This window comes from Budorcas taxicolor, chromosome 13 (genome assembly GCF_023091745.1).
Source record: "Budorcas taxicolor isolate Tak-1 chromosome 13, Takin1.1, whole genome shotgun sequence".
In the NCBI taxonomy this organism is placed as follows: Eukaryota; Metazoa; Chordata; class Mammalia; order Artiodactyla; family Bovidae; genus Budorcas; species Budorcas taxicolor.
In genome coordinates this window covers 54,060,680-54,077,920 of record NC_068922.1, presented here as the reverse complement: position 1 = coordinate 54,077,920, position 17,241 = coordinate 54,060,680, and the positions used below count along the sequence as shown (strand labels likewise).

The following is a 17,241-nucleotide window of genomic DNA, read 5'->3' as shown; positions in this document are numbered from 1 at the left end:
TCTGGAAGCCCCCGGGGCTCAAGCATGGGCTGCTGTGACCTGGTGTCTATGTGAATGGCCTGTAGATGAGAGTGTGGGTAGCCACCAGCATCACCTCTGGCTGGGTTCAGGGGGGAGAGAGACCAGCCAGGCCCTGGCCCTTCACAGTTTGACCTAAGGGCTGACATGAAGCCTCACAGGACAGTGAAAGTCCCTCCCAAATCTCCCCTCTGCACACACACTCTTGCACCTTCCTGTGTGCGCATACACTCACTCTCACACATCCACACTCGCAGCACTATTTCCAAGTTTGGGAGCCAAGGTAACCCGGGGGAAAATGACATGTGAGCCAAGCAGGACTCGGGAGAAGAAGGGGAATATAAGTCCCCATTTAGTCCTTTAATTTAAAATCACAGTATCTTCAAAGAGTTGGAAGGATGGGTAGTAATAACACAGAGCCAGAATTAACAGGCTTGAGGAAATACAGCATGGAAACATAAAAGGAGAAATAAAGTCAGTGAAACAGGCTTGGTAATTACAGCCTGACCACAGACAGGCTGAGAGATCACTAGAGAGGCTACCCAGGAGGCTCGGGAAAGGATAAAATAGCAAAAGCGTTGCCTCCACACGAGGGGCTCCCAGAGGAAGCAGTGAGTCTATGAGGGGTCGGAATGTTGAAATAGGTTCTTTTTAAAGATTTGAGAATTAAAAAATTAAAAAAAAAAAAAACGATTTGAGAATTAGAGAAAGACTTAAAATCCCAGACTGAAGGGTTTAAAAGGCCAAATGGGACCAGGTTTTAAAACATGCCTTTAGATTCACTGATGCAAAAACACAGAGATGGTGGGGAAAGTCTTTAAACCCTTTTCTACAAGAGGACAAGAGCCGCTTGACATCAGAACACAGGAGAAAATGACCTCAGAGTGCTGAAGGGAAAGGCTTGAATCTTAAACCTGGCAGAACTATTATTGAAACTTATAGGATGAAAATACATCCTGAGACCCAAGCCTAAGAAGGCAGGTCACACATTACACAGGATCCCTTCGAACCCGGCTGGGGGCAGTTTCAGCAGAAAGGGAAAATCATCAGCACTTAGATTCACTACACCAGAAATCCCTGGTGAGTGGGCTTCCCAGGTGGTGTTAGTGGTAAAGAGTCTGCATACCAATGCAGGAGATGTAAGAGACACGGGTTCAATCCCTGGGTCGGGAAGATCCCCTGGAGGAGGGCACAGCAACCCACTCCAGTATTCTTGCCTGGAGAATCCCATGGACAGAGGAGCCTTGCGGGCTACAGTCCATAAGGTTGCAAAGAGTCAACACGACTGAAGCAACTTAGCATGCCTGCGACTCAACGTGCACACACACCTGGGTGAGTAAAAACTCGAGTGATGTTTGCTGTTCACAGAACCATCAAGCCCTCCCCAGACCCTCACGTCCACAGCGACCTGGAACTAGATTCCAGGTTGCTCCAGAATCCCCAAGGGGCAGCAAGGTGCTTGCTTTGTCTGGAGGTGGGAGGCCTGATGGAGACTGTTTTCATACCAACTTACCAAGCTCTTAAAGAATATATACATGCGTGCATCCGTGCTAAGTCGCTTCAGTCATGTCCAACTCTTTGTGACCCAGTGGACTGTAGCCCACCAGTCTCCTCTGTCCATGGGATTCTCCAGGCAAGAATACTGGAGTAGGTTGCTGTGTCCTCCTCCAAAGGGCCTTCCCAGCCCAGGAATCAGATCCACTTTTTTTTACATTGCATTGGTAGGTGGGTTCTTTGCCACTAGCACCTCCTGGGAAGAACTCGAAGACTACAAACACTGTTAAATTAGGGGCAGCCACCAGGAGGGAAAAGACTGAACGGATGACCTTCAAGATTAGCCAACTAGATCAAATTTTCTTCTGTGGGAGGGGACAGAACACATGCAAACAGGATAATAAGGGAGACGGCCTGGCCTAACCAGATACCGGTGGAGCAGAAATCACAATAAGTGGTGGTGGGGGGGGGGGGGGGGGCGGTTAGCTCTTCAAAAGATTGCATTAAAAGGCAAGATACAGCTTCCTGCTTCTAGCCATGATGGAGTAGCTCACCTCAGACCAAAACCCATTAAAGAGCAGGGAAAATATACAAGGAAACTTTTTAGACATTCTACTGTGGAATGGTCAGTGTTTCAACAAATGGGGCTGAAACAACCCTCCCAGGCGGGTCTGGGAGGCACCCAGGTGTCAAGTTATCACAAGACGCAGAAAATGAGACACAGTCAACACTAACAGAGGAAATGGACGCCCAGAGAGACCTGCCCGCAGGCCGGTGGAGGCAACGAGACAAACACGTTCTAGTTTATTGGGACAGAAGAACGTGACTCAGCACAACAAACTGCTTATGGATGGAGACACGGTCATGGTGGGTGCTGACCACACCACACCCAGTGAAAGAACAGTACAGAAAGGCCGTGAACCTGGGGCTCCACTCAGACCAAGGTCACAGTGGGGGAAGCCCCTCTCCGGGGAAGAAACCAGGCATAGGCTGGAGGGGCTGGAGGGGTCTGGGGGCAAATCGAGTTAAAACTCATTGATCTGAGGGCTTAAGACCAGGCATTTTGTCGTAGGTAAATTTTATGTCAATCAAAAAAAAAAAAAAACAACCCTGGAGGCAAGTAGCCCAAAATAGTGGTCGTGGTTAATTTGGTGGGAATGTGGGTGATCTATTCTGCATGTGGATTTTCTAACTTTTTTTTGAGTCTCAAAAAAAGGAAAACACAGAAACCAGAAAGTGGGGGCTGTCGTCCTCCCTGGGGCTCCTGGTCTCTCCCAACCCAGGAAAGAGCATCTGCACACGGGCCCCAGGGCCCCCACTGCTTCCCCACATCTGGCGCCGGATCCGCTTACGTAAGGAGGATTGGGGTGATGACGTCTGAAATCTGCGTCCAGGCTGCGACCTTGGGGCCCGTCCTGTGTCCTGGTGAGCTGCCGGTCTGGGCTCTCCCCTAGCATCCCGAGATGATTGGTGCCCCAATAGCCTTCAGGGGGCAGGTGCCAGTCAGATGGCGTCCTGAATATCCAGGGGGCTGGTCTGCGGTTCACCGGCAGCCAGGTGGAGGTTGTGAACTTGTCTCCTCCGCCCGGGCAGTGCCCTCCAGCGGAACCTCTGCAGAAATGTCTTTGAACTTCACTAAATTATTCATTCAATTTTCCCAAGTTCCTCGTGACCCAGGCACAGCCTGAGGGGAGACCCAGGGCTCCAACCTGCCAGCTACACCCCTGACACACAGGTTCTGGAGAGGCATAGCTTGACCGTCACTGGAGAAGGGATTCCTTGGGCCTGGGGAGGCTCCCTCCACCCAGATGTGGCTCCTGGGGGAGGGGCTACATTGTCCAGACCCCACCTGGCATCTGGAGCCTAAGGGCTTGCAAGAATCCAGAGAGCGGGGGCAGCCCACCCCCACATTACCACAGGCCCAGTGTTTCCCCGGGGTCTCAGGGGACACTGTGGTGGTCCCTGGGGCTCAGCCTTCATGAGGAGTGGACACTAGGCCCCTGGGGCCATTGCCCTCCAACACCCCCGCCGGCCACCTTGGGCAGGGCAACCTCCACATGGTGTGAGGCAGAGGCTTTTGGGCTGTGGAGGGTCCCCTCCACCCCCATTTCTCAGCCCCTCCCCTCAAGACACCACACTGCAGATGGCCCCAGAGCTAGCCAGACAAGCGGTCCTCAGAGCCTCCGGAGTCACCACAGCTGCCATGTCAGGGAGGTCGTACCTGTTACTGTGCCCCAGAGGGGTCCTCCGACTGTGAGCAGAGGGGAAATCAAGGGAGGTGTTGGGTGGGGAGCCCAGATCTGGGTCCCTCACAAAGTCTCAAGTCCATGGGAGACCTGGGGGCATCACCAGGCCAGCAAAGTGTCTGCCCAAGACCCAAGCACCCCTGCCAGGGAGACAGCTGGGCTGCCTGGGGTCGAGGGTCCCTCACCCGAGGGGGACCTGCACCTGATTCTCCTCCACGGGTCCCATGTCTAACCACTCCAACCCCAAGGCTCCTCTGGGCTAAATCTGGGCTTTGACTAATGTGCTCACAAGAGACCAAACCCAGACCCTGATCAGAACCCCCCTACTCCCTGGCTTGGGACCCCCCCCAGCCACTAAGACACCCCCTGCTTGGACCCTGCCCCCAGCAGCTGAGGGTCATGTGTTTGCTGACTCACCTCTGGGGTCAGAGAGAGCAAGCCTGAGGACCCAGGGGTGCCCCAGGCCGGGATCTGTGCCTGGGTCTCAGGGATCCCACAGGGATCAAGGGCTCTGGGGGCTAAGAGGGGCTGAGGGTGGCTGAGTGGCATGGCCTGAGGATATGCTGGGACGTTTGCTGAGAGCCATCAGCCGCACGTCCTTGCAGGAAGCCATCATGTCACCATGCTCTGGTTAAACTTTAATAAGACAGGCAGTGACACTGCCCTGCAGCCATATAGGCATACACCAGTCCCCCAGGCAGGTCCCCAGGGGTCAGCGGCTCCTTCCAAGGCTGTCTCATAGCAGACAGAGGATGGGGGGCAATCTGGTAAGTGGCATGACCCCATCGAGTTCGGGGAGTCCTGAGTCCGGGCCCCTAGATCATGCCGGCCAGCCAGGGCGGCAGGAAGAGGCCAGCAGTCCCCAGCAGGCAGACAATGATGAACACCCAGAGAAAGATGCGGTCGATGACCATGGCCACGTACTTCCAGTCCTCTTTCACCTGCAGACAGACACACACGGTCACTCCCTCAGGCCTCGCCACAGCAAGAAACTTCTAGAACCTCGGTTCCTATTCTTGCCACCAGGGTCACCAAGGTTGCAGGCATACCTGTACTAGGTAAGGGGAGCGTAGGGGATGCAGTGAAATGGCTTTGTGTGAAGTCTGGGCTCAGAAACCCTGGGCTGCAGGTGTCGATGCTCTCTAGCGAAATGGGGTCCAGCATGGTGGCCCTACCAATTCCACCAGCCTGCCAGGTGCCTGAGCTCCCAGGAGGTAGTGATGGGGATGCCTCTGAAGGAAGGCTAGGGTCCAGTCTGTGACACGGTGAAGTGTGCTCTGGGTTTTTGATACTTGGTGGCACCATGGGGACCACCCTGCCCTGCATTTACAGATGGAGCCATTGAGGCTGGAGTCGGCAGGCACCCACAGCCCCTCGCAGTGCAAGGTGAGGGGCAGAGCATCCTGGATAGTGGTGGTTGTGGGGAGCTGACCTCCAGCAAGAAGCCCAGGGCAGTGCTCACAGCTGGCTGCCCTTCACTCCTGCCTCTGCCCAGGGCGGGGTTCATGGTTGGCTGCCCAGGTGGCCTGAGCCTCTCATGGTCAGTAGGTCACTCAGGTCTGTCTCCAAAGCCCCTGAAGGCGAGGGTCACACGTGAATGCAGGCACAGCCCTGTGCTGCAAGCAGGCTCTGAGTGTGCAGCTGCTGGGTGGAGGGCTCCCCAGGGACAAGGGAGGGGACCCCAGGCTAGAGGTGGGGAACATGCTGAGCCCACCACCTGCAGCCACTCCCTGGACCCGACAAGGAAGGCGGCTGCACCACCTGGGCTGAAGGGGGGACACAGAGGCCCAGAGGCAGGACAGGTCATGTTACATGTCCAAGCTGGAGTATTGGGTCTAGACCCCACCTGGGGTGCCCCCAGGCAAAGCCTCAGGGAGGCCACAGGCGGGCCCTGGGTGGGCAGTTGTCGGCACTTGAGTGAACAGAAAGGAGGGGCACCTGGGCTCGAGCCTGCTGGACCCTAGCAGGTCCCACAGGTCTGGCCAAGGGCAGGCTCAGCCTCCCGTTTTGGGAGCCTTGAGAGAAAAACTTTTCACTGCGGTTTTCTGCTCTGATGTTTAAAGAAATCAGCAGCATCATGATGGTTTTAAGCCAAAGCTGAAAGGGCCAAGTTTATTCTCGGTAACCAGAGTAAATGGGGTCACTTGAAAGAGAGGGAGCGACAGGACCCTCTGTTCCAGGAAGCAGCCAGTGGTGCTGCCGCATCCGAGCAGGAGCAGCTTTCCAGCCACCCCCTTGGAGGTTGAAACGCTGCTCACAAAGCCGCCCAGCCCCCATCCCAGGTCGGTTCCTCTGAAGTTGCTTTGCTTCCCAGAACCTGGGCACAATGCCGGAACCAGAACCTGGTCGTGACAGGTGGGCCTGTGATGTGGATGGAGGGGTCTGGGGACAAGGGGCTGGCCCTGCACTAAGAACCACTGGGCGGCTCCGAGATCCTGGTGACACTTCAAAGGCCTCGATCTCTTCTCAGCAGCCCCTCAGACCTGCACGTCAGAGGTCCTCAAGAACTGGGGAACTCAACGGGCCCAGAACCAGTGTCTCCCAGGTAGAACCTTCCAGAAACCCTCAGATGACTTCACAACCCCTTGGGATTCAAGGGACAGCTAGGAGACTGACTCGCTGGTGGGTGGGGTGGCCCAGCCACAGGACAGACAGTCCCCAGGGATCATGTGTGTCTGGGAAATGATCACAGGCTGTTCCCGAGGAGACAGAGGGATGAAGAGGTGAGGGAGGGAACCACAGTGTCTTGCCTGCCCACAGGCCTGCATTCCTGCAGGAGGAAGCTGATGTGGGGTAAGGTCACAGCCCAGGTCGAGCGGCCAGTAGTGACCGAGCAGACTGACAGTGCCCTCCCCGACCCGCCTCTGTGCTCCCCTGCTCCACCCCACCCAGGATCTGAACTGGGGCTCGGCCCTCAGCCTGGACCCACCCTGGCAGTCCCCGACTCCACAGGGCCCTGAATATGACCCGTGTCTGAGCACCTGCCCTGCCCGCCCAGACCCCAGGTGCCCTCTCTCTGGCCAGGCATGAGGGTGCTGGCCAGAGGGTCCTGTGTCCCAGGCCTGATTTCTCCCCTCCCCGTGCTAGGCCACAGAGGCCACTCAATCTCATCCCATCTCCTCTCAGCACCTCTCACCGCAGACCCTCCCCGGGGGGCCCATAGCAGGGTGAGGGGCACTTGAGGTCAAGGGAGACACTCACCAGGTGCAGATGGTGCTGGAAGCTGCCTAACACCCCACCTGCAGGCAGGTTCCTTGTGCCCTGAAGCCCAAAGGAGACACCAGAGGTCCACTCTGCTCCAACAGCCACTGGGCCACCACTGGGGGGACCTCCTGCCCCCAAGCGGATGGAGGCTTGGGGCACAGGGAACAGCTGGGTTGGGGTCCTGGTTTCTCTGTCTTTCACCAGTCACCTCCTCCTTCAAAGTGGATGGGGCGGTGGGTGCCCCCCCAGGTGACTGTGGTGGGGACTTACCGAGAAGTCTGTGTCTTCCGCCTTCAGGTGGTCTGCAATGTACTGGACACCCTCCACCGCCCGTGCCAGGGCTGGCGACAGGGGCAGGGGCGGCGCTCTGGTGCTGGAGGTCTTGAGAGTGGCATTTGGGGCCCCCAGTTCCTTCCTGCACTGGCATTTGCAGGGGGAGGCCTGGTCTGGGGGCAGGAGCTCAGCTGAGGGGGCCTTGGTCGGAGAAGAGGGGGAGCTATCCGCCAGGCGGGCAGCCGGTGAGGCTACCTCCTCTCGTGGCCCGCAGTACTGGATGCTCTGGGACCGGCACCGCACGCCGTCCTCCACTGCTTTGCTGGGGCTGGACACCTGCTGGACACTTAGGGACCGGGTCTTGGTGAGGCCCGGGGCCCGGGTGCCAGTGGGTGGATGGCAGGGCCCAGGAGATAGGCAGGGGCTGGCCTTCTCGGCCTCTGAAGGCTGCAGAGTTGGCACCTGGTCAGAGGGTGTTGTACGGGCTGGCTGGGGCTTGCTGGGCTGGTCTACCCCACAGGTCAGGGACGGAGACCGGGCGGACTCCCCATGGGGCTCCGGCCAGAAGTGCGGAGCGCTGGCCGCCTTGTGCATGGACTCGATGAGCCGCCGGCAGTGGTCCTTGACCACGGACGGCCGCTTCATGAAGAGCAGGCGTGGCACGATGTCCAGGAAGACACGGCGGACCCAGGCGGGCATGGTGTGTGTGCGCGGGGAGCGGTGGTGCACGTTGAGCACGAAGACAGTGATGATGATGGAGAGCGTGACGAAGATCATGGTGAAGAGCAGGTACTCGCCGATGAGTGGGATGACCAGCGAGGTGGACGGGATGATCTCGGTGATGAGCAGCAGGAAGACAGTGAGCGACAGCAACACGGAGATGCAGAGGGTGATCTTCTCGCCGCACTCGGAGGGCAGGTAGAAGACGAGCACGGTGAGGCAGGAGATGAGCAGGCAGGGGATGATGAGGTTGACGGTGTAGAAGAGCGGCAGGCGCCGGATGATGAAGGCGTAGGTGATGTCCGAGTAGACCTCCGCGCAGCACTCGTACTTGCGCGTGTTGTAGGTGCCCACGGCGTCCACGATGACCCACTCACCGCTGTCCCAGAAGTCCAGCTGGTCCACGCGGCTGTGCATGCTCACCAGGTCGATCTTGGCCTTGTCGTAGGTCCAGGACCCGAACTTCATGGTGCAGTTCTGCTGGTCGAAGGGGAAGAAGGTGACGTCGATGCTGCAGGAGCTCTTGTAGATGGCCGGGGGCGTCCACTGCACCCGGCCGTCGTGGAAGAGGTGGGCCTTGGTCAGGTGGGTAATGGCAAAGTCCCCGTCCGCACTGGGCGGGAGAGAGAGGTGGTGGGTGAGGCGCCCGACACCTGAGGTCCAGAGCTCTCATGCCTCTGCCCGCTACACACACCCTCACTTCACAGTGAAGCCTTGCCCGGGACCAGACAGCTCTGGGCTCATTGCTCATGGTGCCCATGTCCAGCTCATTGCTCACCTGCCCACCTTGCTGTTTCCCCGACCCTTGGGGGTGACATGCCGTGGAGACTTTCTCAGCAGCCCACACCACACTTGACATCCAAGCTTGACCATGGAGATGACCACGATTATTTGGGGGCTAGAAGGGCCATCCATGTCACATCAGGGGCTCCACGTGCACTAGTGGCCCCAGGGCAGCACACAGAGTGCCTCGTTCCCTGCGGTCACCCTGGAGCTGGACGGAAATCTGACCTGTCTCACCACCTTCTCCTGCTTCAGGCCGGCATTTTCTCCCCCACAGATGCCCCCAAACCTAGAGGCGAGAACCCCCTTCTTGCACAGGTGAAGACTCCAGGGCCCAACGAGGCAGAGACCAGGCCTCCCAGAGGGGGACGTGGACTCCAGCCATCACATCCCAGGCCCTCAGCCCTCCTGCCTATTCCTTGGCCGCAGGGCTCCCTGTCCAGACCTGGCAGGGAACAGAGCTAGGGGCTGCTGTCCTGGCCCAAGCCTGGGTCTCCCAGGGACAGCCGCCTAAGATGCCCATGGTGAGGAGAAGGGCATGTTGATGCCATGGGGGACCTGGGGACACCTGCCCACAGTCTGCTGAGAACACTGCCTGCCCCCAGAGTCAGCCACTCTCTCCTCTGCTGCTGGAAGTGCCCAGTCCCCAGTCTGGGTCCCAAGCTGTTATTGCCTGGGTCAGGAGGGCCTTCTCTCAGCCTGTTTCCCCGCAAGGCCTGAGCTGCCCACACTGACCACGTGGGGCACCCACAGGCAGGTAAGGGAGCAGCTGTCCCGGGCTTCGGCTCTGAAATGCTGATGGGAGACCTCCCCTCCTCCCACCGGGGACAGCCCCACAGACACTAGTCTCCGAGCCCGTGTCTTGACTCTCCTGTGCTAAGGGCACTTCCGCCCCGGGCCGGCCCTGTACTCTGCATGTGGGACTCTGGGACCCAGCCACCCAGGGCAACTCCAGGAAGAAGGAGCTTTCCCAAGGGAAGTTGTCACCACCCCCACCTCCCTGCCACCCCACCCCGCCCTCATCACCGCTCTAGGAAGTCCCACCCCTCCCCCACAGTGGGCTTCCCATGCCAGGGGACAAAGCACCCCCCAGAAGCTGGGCCAGTAAGCCCAGGGGGAGTGGTCATTAGGACAGCTTGTGGGGAAGACGGGTCAACCGGCCGGTCAGATTCCTGCTCTAGGCTGAAGACGCCATCCACATGAGCCCCTCTGCCTGGCAGGCCAGTGGAGGGAGCCCCTGTGGACAGCACGGCCTCACGTGCAGTCCCTCCAGCCTCGAAGGAGTACCCCAAAGCTCTCAGAAAAGCCACCTTCAACCCTTCCCCTTGCCCAGCAGCCTGCGCTGACCACTGGGCCACACACAAGTGCACATGGGCCTGATCCCTGGAAACAGGCCTCCCCAGTGGCCATCTGGCCAACATCACCACCAGCCCTGGGGTCCATCTGTGCCCACGCCCAACCCCCTCCAAAGAGGGCCTTGGTGCCAGCCTCCATCCCTAAGGGAAGCTAGAGGTCCAACCCGCTACCTCTGGGTCTCGGTAGGGAGTCTAGAGAGGGAAGGGGCTGGGCTACCATCCTGGGGGCTGTATGCCTCCCAGACCTGCTTATTGGTCTCGGTCGAGCAGTCACAGAGCACGATGCTTCCCTGGGTCCCAGAGTCCTGACCCTGGTCCCTGTGTTCTGGGTCAGAGAGGTTCAGGCAGATTGAGTGCTGGGTCCCCTGGGGCAGGGGGCTGGGGGAGCTGAGTGGGGACCCCGGGGGGCCTTAGGGGGCCTGGAGGACTCCAGCGCTCAAGGTCTGACCAGGCAGCTTGTAGAGGGAAAACAGAGTCTGCCCCACCTCCCACTCTCCAAGCGGCCCCCCTTAATGCATCCCTAAAACCCTCTCCTCCACGTGCGGCCGCTCTCCTCGCAGCCATTACTGGAATCAATTAAGCTGCAAGTGGAGCCCAGTCGTTCTTAATCAAATAGCATTTGTAGGTCAGGCCCAACCCCGGGGCCCAGGAGGGCTTTTGTGCAGAAGCACCGGGGTCTGGGTGGGAGGGCAGGGGGCCTTGGGCAGGGGGACCAAGTGCTGCCATTGGCTGTGTTCGTCAGTGCTGTGGGGCCACAGCCGCCCAGAGCCTGGGTCTTCCAGCATGGATTCAGCTCTGGGTGAGCTGGCCTAGCAATGACACAGCAGAGACCATGGACACGGTAGGCTGTCAGGCTGCCCCGAGGTCAAGGGCCCAGCCAAGGTCCCAGGAAAGGACAAGTTCAAGGAGGCCAGCCCTCTGGAGCCCACGTCTGCCACAGCAGTGCCCACAGTCCCCTGGCCCCCCAGCACAGAAACACCCTCCAGAGATGAGATTTCAGCTCAGCTTCCACAGCTGGGACACACATCCCTGACAGAGGCTTTGTTTGCGGAGCGTGATGAGCTGGGGTTTGGGGACTTTCGGTGATGTCTGTGCAGGGAGCTGTGAGCACAGATGGAGGGGCAGGGGAGGGTGAGGACAGGCAGGCGGTTCTGGGGGCTCCCTCTCCACTCCTCGTACCCCACCCTCTGCTCCAGGACTGGGTGACCAATGTACAGGTGCCCAGCCTCCCCAGACAGGGACTGATTCTGGAACAGCCCGAGGGGGAGCAACTGCAGGGCCTGTAGTCATCCTGGGAGGGGCTCTGATCCCTTCCTTGCCCCGCAAGAGACTGAGGCCCCAGGGCTGGCACGGGCAGGGAAGGAACCCTCAGGCACCCGCAGGCCCCTAGAGCCCCCATCTCCTTGCCTCTTTGCCTGTCAATAGGTCTCAGCACCCTCTTTATTTCCGCCTGGGCTGGAGGGCTGAGCTGTCTGCCTCTTGCTCACGCTGGCTTTGGCAGAGATTCCTGGCGGGGGCATGGCTGGACGTGGCCCCACCCACTAAGGCCCCAGCTCACTTGTTGTAAAGGACGATGTCTGGCCGCCAGATTAGCTCAGAGGGGATTCGGATGGAAGTCACATTCTCATAGTCGGCGGGGTCCCAGTGCAGCTTATAGTCGTGCCACTCCTGCGGGAGGAAAGGAAAGAGGGGGGTCAGAAGAGAGGGGTAGGGAGAGGGTGGGGAGGGGGCATTGAGGGCTCTCTCCCACTCACCTGCTTCACCCACACATTCGTCGTCATCATTTGGTTCTTCTCATCCTAGGGCACGAACAAGAAGAAGGCAGGTTGTGATCCCCATTGGTTCAGGACACATCTCTCTGGCCAAGCTTCCTTACCCACAAGGATGGGCCAGGGCCGAACAAGGGGACTGGGTGACCTCAGGAGGGAGGGAGTGTCTCGCTCCTGGAGGCAGCCAAGCCCAGGATGGCAGGTCCAGAGGGGACTGAGGGCCACAGGGTAAGTCCCCTTGACCCTTCTGAGAAGGAAGGTGAGGACAGTGTCCAGCTGGCTTTACAGGTGGCCGGACCTGGCCCTCTCCAGCTACATAAGTAAGGGTATATTCGACACCCAGGGCTCCTGGCTGCTGGAGGAGCTGCCCTCTTCCCAGCAGCCCATGATGGTCCTGCCCACCTGCATCACTCCCTCCCAACTGGCCAGCCTGCCCCCTCTGCTACCCCTGAGCCACCCACTCACTGGCCAAACTGCCCCTCCAGGCCCAGAGCCTCAGGACCTGGAGGTAGACAGGTGAGGGGCAAGAACAGATGAGATGGGAGCAGGAGAGCCAGCAGGCTCCTCTACAGGTCACTGAGCAACCCCCTGCCAGGTGAGAAGGGCTGGAACACACTCACTCACATACAACACTCACATGCACTCATACACACTGACACACACACAATACACACACACTCATACACACACTCACATACAACACTCACACACACACACTCCCTGCTCCCTCCACCCCACTTCCCAGCCCTCCTGTTCACTGGACACAGGCAGTCAGGCACCAGCACAGGCTGGGGAAGAACGCCAGGCTCTGTGCATGGATGTAGGGGTCCTCTTACCCCACCCTGAACCTCCAGGGACCATGCCGCACCCAGCCCAGGCAGAGGGCAACTGGGTTGGGGCTGGAGGGGGCTGGCTCCTTGCAAAAGGTTTGGGGCGGGACAGTTGCTGCTGATGGAGGGTACTTCTCAGAGAGCAGGGTGCCCCTGAGGGGCAGGGGCTATTCCCCTGGGGAGGGTAGAGGGACTGGACACAGGCTCGGGGTGGGGGCGGTGCTTGAACCAGCCTCTCCCAACTTTATGATGGCCCAACTTTTTCCTTTGTCGGCTCTAGACCAGGGGCACGCAAGTCGTCAGGACGACTGCTCAGGCCAAAGAAACCCGAGGACGGTCAAGAAGTGAAGCACCCAGTGCCCAGACAGGGCCGGGGGCAGATGGTTATTCAAAGGCAAGGCCCGGGAGCCTCCCCTCCTGCTCCCCCAGGGGACAAGCCCTGGGTCGGCTGGGTCATGGGAGGGGACCACATCTCCTGCCACCCCAGGCACTGCCTTGGTCCTGATCTCCCTCAGGGCCACCTGGGTCATGCCACCAGAGGACACTGAGGATAAGCGTGACCTGAGCGGGGCCTGGACACCACTCCAACGACCTCGACCTTGGCAATGCAGTCCTGCAGTGGTGCCGCCCCCACCACCGCATCCTTGCATTCCCCTGGGGGCAGCTGGCCTGGCTCTGCCCCATTCCCTGCCTCCAGATCAAGCTTCCAGGTGCCGGGCCTGGCCTCCTTCCCCTTGTGCCCACCCCTCACACACCCCCCTTGCAGCTGTCCACCCGTCCACCCCACCCATCTGAAGTGCCCTTCATACATTCGGGCACCTGAAACATTAGCCCAGGGCCCAGAGGTGCCCAGGGACTCCCAGCCTCCTCTGCAGATGTGAACACACACGAACACACACACACACACATACACACTGGGGCACAAACCTGCAGCAAACACTGCAGCCCTTCAAAGAGTGGGCAGGGAGTCGGCCCCTTCCACAAAAGGCCAGCACCCAGGACAGGCAAGGACGTCTCGTCAGCACACATGTGCAGGAGTGTCCTTGGCCAACTCAGCTGCAGACAGCAGGGCTGGGAGCAGCTCCTGTCCAGCCCAGTGTTGCCATGGAGCCTCCGGCGGGTCCCTCACTGGGGTCTCAGGACTGGTGTGCCCTGGCTGTCTCTCCTGGGCAAACTAGGGAGATGGAGGGGAGGAGAATGCTCAACGTGGGAGTGGGGGAGATGCTGCAACATGGTGGCTGGGGGACAAGAAAACCCCAGGAGCTCAGGCAGGAGGCCAGGCCACAGTGCAGCTGACCCAGAACATGAAGCCACAGCCACACTGGGAATTATGTTTGCAAACGCAGTGGGTCGGAACCCCCACCATCCTGAGCTCCCTTCTGGCTGCACCCCAGCCAGGAGTACTATACAGGAAGCATTTGAGGCTTGGTTCTAGGAGGCCTGAGAGCACAGGCCACGATGGGGGACTGACCAGTTCTCTCTGCTAATGGGGCACAAGCATAGCTCTTTCTGTCAGTGTGAATGTGGCCACAGCCCCCACCCTCCACGTCCCAAAGCCCCTTGGATGTTGCCGGCTCACTCATCCTATTCCACAGGTGAGAAGACCAGGGCCCCAGGGGCCACTCAATACACCTGGCACGAGCTGGAAACCAGGGTCTCCAGGCTCTGAAACTGGTGGCTCCCCCCTCACAGAGCCTGCTTGGGGTTGGGGTCCTGGCAGGGGTGTGGGGTGGACATTTGGAGAGATCTACAGCCCATGGCAGCTCCTCCTGGAACCTGAGCTGACTGGAAACCCCAGTCCAAACCTAGCCAGCCTCAGACCCTCTTGCAGCCAGCAAACCAGCTCCCGGAAGACTCCTCCAGGCCAGGCCGGAGCCCATACTCCAAGGTCCTTTGGCTGCTCCCCCAGAATGTGCAGCCAACACACAGTTAGACCCATAGGACGGGCCCCCACCCTGAGTGATCACCCCCGCTCCTCCAGAGCTGCAGCCACTCAGAGGCTGGACCTCGGCCTCCTCCCAATAGCCTCCTCGGTCCCCATCCAGGGAAGTAAACTCACCTGACAAACAGCCTGTCTGACTCGCCAGGTTGCCCCATTCCAGACAGGCTGGGGGACCTCCTGAGCAAGGTGAAGGTCAAGAGGGGCTGCCAGGGCCCCACACGGCCCCACCCTGACCCACTCAGTGCCAGGACTTGCCCTGCACTGGCCCCACAGATGAGTCTCCTGCTCCCTGTCTCTGGCGGCCACAGCCCTGATCCCCTGCTGCAAATCTGGCCCTTTGAGCTTTTCTACGTGGAGAGAGAGGAATGGGCAGGGCGGTGGATGGCATCGCGTGGAACAGTCCTTGCCTCCCACGTTGCTTAAGTGTATGTGCAGGACTCAGGCAGGGCTGGGACTCAAATGCAGCCCTCCCAGCTCATCCAGCCCATGCCCCCAGCCCCAGGGCCATCTCCAGGCCTGTCCCTCCCTGACACAGGTTGGCCCTGGGTTGCCGACACCCACCCCATCCCCAGCACCTACCACATCAATAAGCTGCGCGATGGACAGGCCGAAGTGGACAAGAACCGCATCCGAGATGTTAGCCACGGGCCGGGACCACTTATTATAGCCTGAGAAGAGCTTCTTCAGCAGCCGCTCCTCCGCATGAGCCCGGGTCTCTGCATGGCTGCTCACTGGGGGGACATGCGGGTGCAGGGCTCAGGGGAGGGGACGGTGGCCGTCCAGGCTGCGCCCTTGGGCCTCCTGCCAGGCCGCACTCAGCACTTGGGCTCCCTTCCAGCCCCTCAAAGCACATTCCTCCCTCCTATCTCAGGACCTTTGCACCTGCTGCCCTACTTCCGTTCGCAGTTTCTCCTCTACCCCAGGAAAGGGAAGCCTTCTGAGCACTGGGTCCACCGCGGTGAGAGGGTATCACTGATGTGATGAGTGCTGACTGGACGGCTCCTCATCAGACCGTGACTGTGGGAGAGAGGGGCTCTATCTCCAGCTACTAGCAGAGTCCTGAGCACCTTGTCTCAAAGCACAAAGGTGGGGGTAACCGCAGGACAAGAAGGGGCAGGCCCAGGCAGGGAGAGAAGGACGAGGAGTGAGGATTCAACCCTTGAGGGTTTCCTGTGGCTGCAGCAACCGCAAGCGATCATCCTGGAAGATCATCCAGGATGCATGAGTGACCTGGCACCCCCAGTGACTCTGGCACACTGCATTCCTGGATGGTCTCTCCTCGATGACTAGATCTGGAGTGAACCTGGGGAGGGGCTTCCTCATTCAGCCCAGCCCAGTGGCCAGTCTGTGGTCTGACGGCTTCCCTGCCACTCTTGGGCACCTGTGCTGCATCATGGAGGGCATCTGAGGGCAGGACAGGAGACCCTTGTTTACCTGCTCCTCTCAGCTCAGTCCTGCTGACTGCTGGACCCATGAGAGCATGACTGACAGCTGGACCCATGAGGGCATTCACAAGTACGCCTGGGGTCAATCTTAGACCCCCAGGACCTTTACTCGGAGCCCAGAGCCCCAGCGTAGTCCCTCTGACAGTATAGTGTCTCTCCTTCCTCACTGGGGAGGCCAGAGGATTAAATTCCCTCCATGCACCCCTGAAATAGCAAGGTGGCTTCCCAGAGAATAAGGAGGAGCAGATGGCTGGAACCTCGACAGTTCTAGTGAGCCTGGGGGAGCAGAAGGGGTTTGGGTGGGGCCCTGCCAAGGGCAGAGACCAGCCCTCTGATTCCCCAGCCCTCAGGGGTGGGGGGTGGGGCAGGCATGGTGCAGCCTGCAAGGAAATTGGGCAGAATGGATAAACGGGGGTGGGACGCACCTCTCTCCATTCAAGTTGGAGCTTCTGGGTCCAGCTCCTGAAACAGCATCTCCCTCACACCCACCCCAATCCTTTTCTTCGAATTGCCGAACAGGTTAACTCTTTCTTCGCCTGGCTCCGCCCGCGCTCGAAGGACAGTCTTTTGCGTCTGGGGGATGCGGGGTGGGGGGAGCCTCCGCGGCTGCCCCGTTGCGCGCACCCGAGGCTTGGGACTGCAGCCAGGAGCCTCCCTTCCTTTGGCTCCGGAGGTCCGAGGCCGCCCTGAACCGGGCGAAAGGGGATCCTTCCAGCGCCCTGAAACTTACCAGGCAGGAAGCCGGCCCCCAGTAGCAGCAGCAGCAGCGGCGGCAGCGGCGATGTCCCCGGGCCCCCGAGATCCATGGCGCACAGAGCGGGCTCTAGATGCGGGCGGCTCCCGGCTCCGCCGCGCCCCTGCTCTGAGCTCCGCGCGCACCCAACTTCATGCCCCCCGCGCCGCGCGGGCCGCTCCGACCGCAAAGCCTCGCTCGGTCGCTCCTCCCGGAGGGCGCGGCGGCGGCTACCGGACCCGGATCGCGGGCTGTGGGCTCCGCGGCGCGGCCCCGCCCGGACCTGCCCGCCTCCAGCCGGCGAGGAGGAGGGGGAGGAGGGAGCAGGAGGAGGGAGCAGGAGGGAGGGCGAGGACCAGAAGGAGAGGGGGAGGGGGATGCACCGCGAGTCGAGAGGGGGCGCGGGGGCTGAGGTCGGCCGGCGCGGGG

At 60.0% G+C, this 17,241-nt stretch overlaps 1 protein-coding gene across 1 annotated transcript; it reads right to left on the bottom strand.

Annotated features, from left to right (window-relative positions):
* Positions 1 to 4,573: 4,573 nt before the first annotated feature.
* CHRNA4 (cholinergic receptor nicotinic alpha 4 subunit) lies at positions 4,574 to 16,885 on the bottom strand. The gene is made up of 6 exons (XM_052650869.1): positions 16,810 to 16,885; positions 15,214 to 15,365; positions 11,848 to 11,892; positions 11,652 to 11,761; positions 7,233 to 8,568; positions 4,574 to 4,699 (listed from the first exon to the last, which is right to left on the bottom strand). Exons 1-6 carry the CDS (start codon positions 16,883 to 16,885, stop codon positions 4,574 to 4,576), a joined length of 1,845 nt encoding a protein of 614 aa, XP_052506829.1.
* Between the last annotated feature and the right edge of the window lie 356 nt (positions 16,886 to 17,241).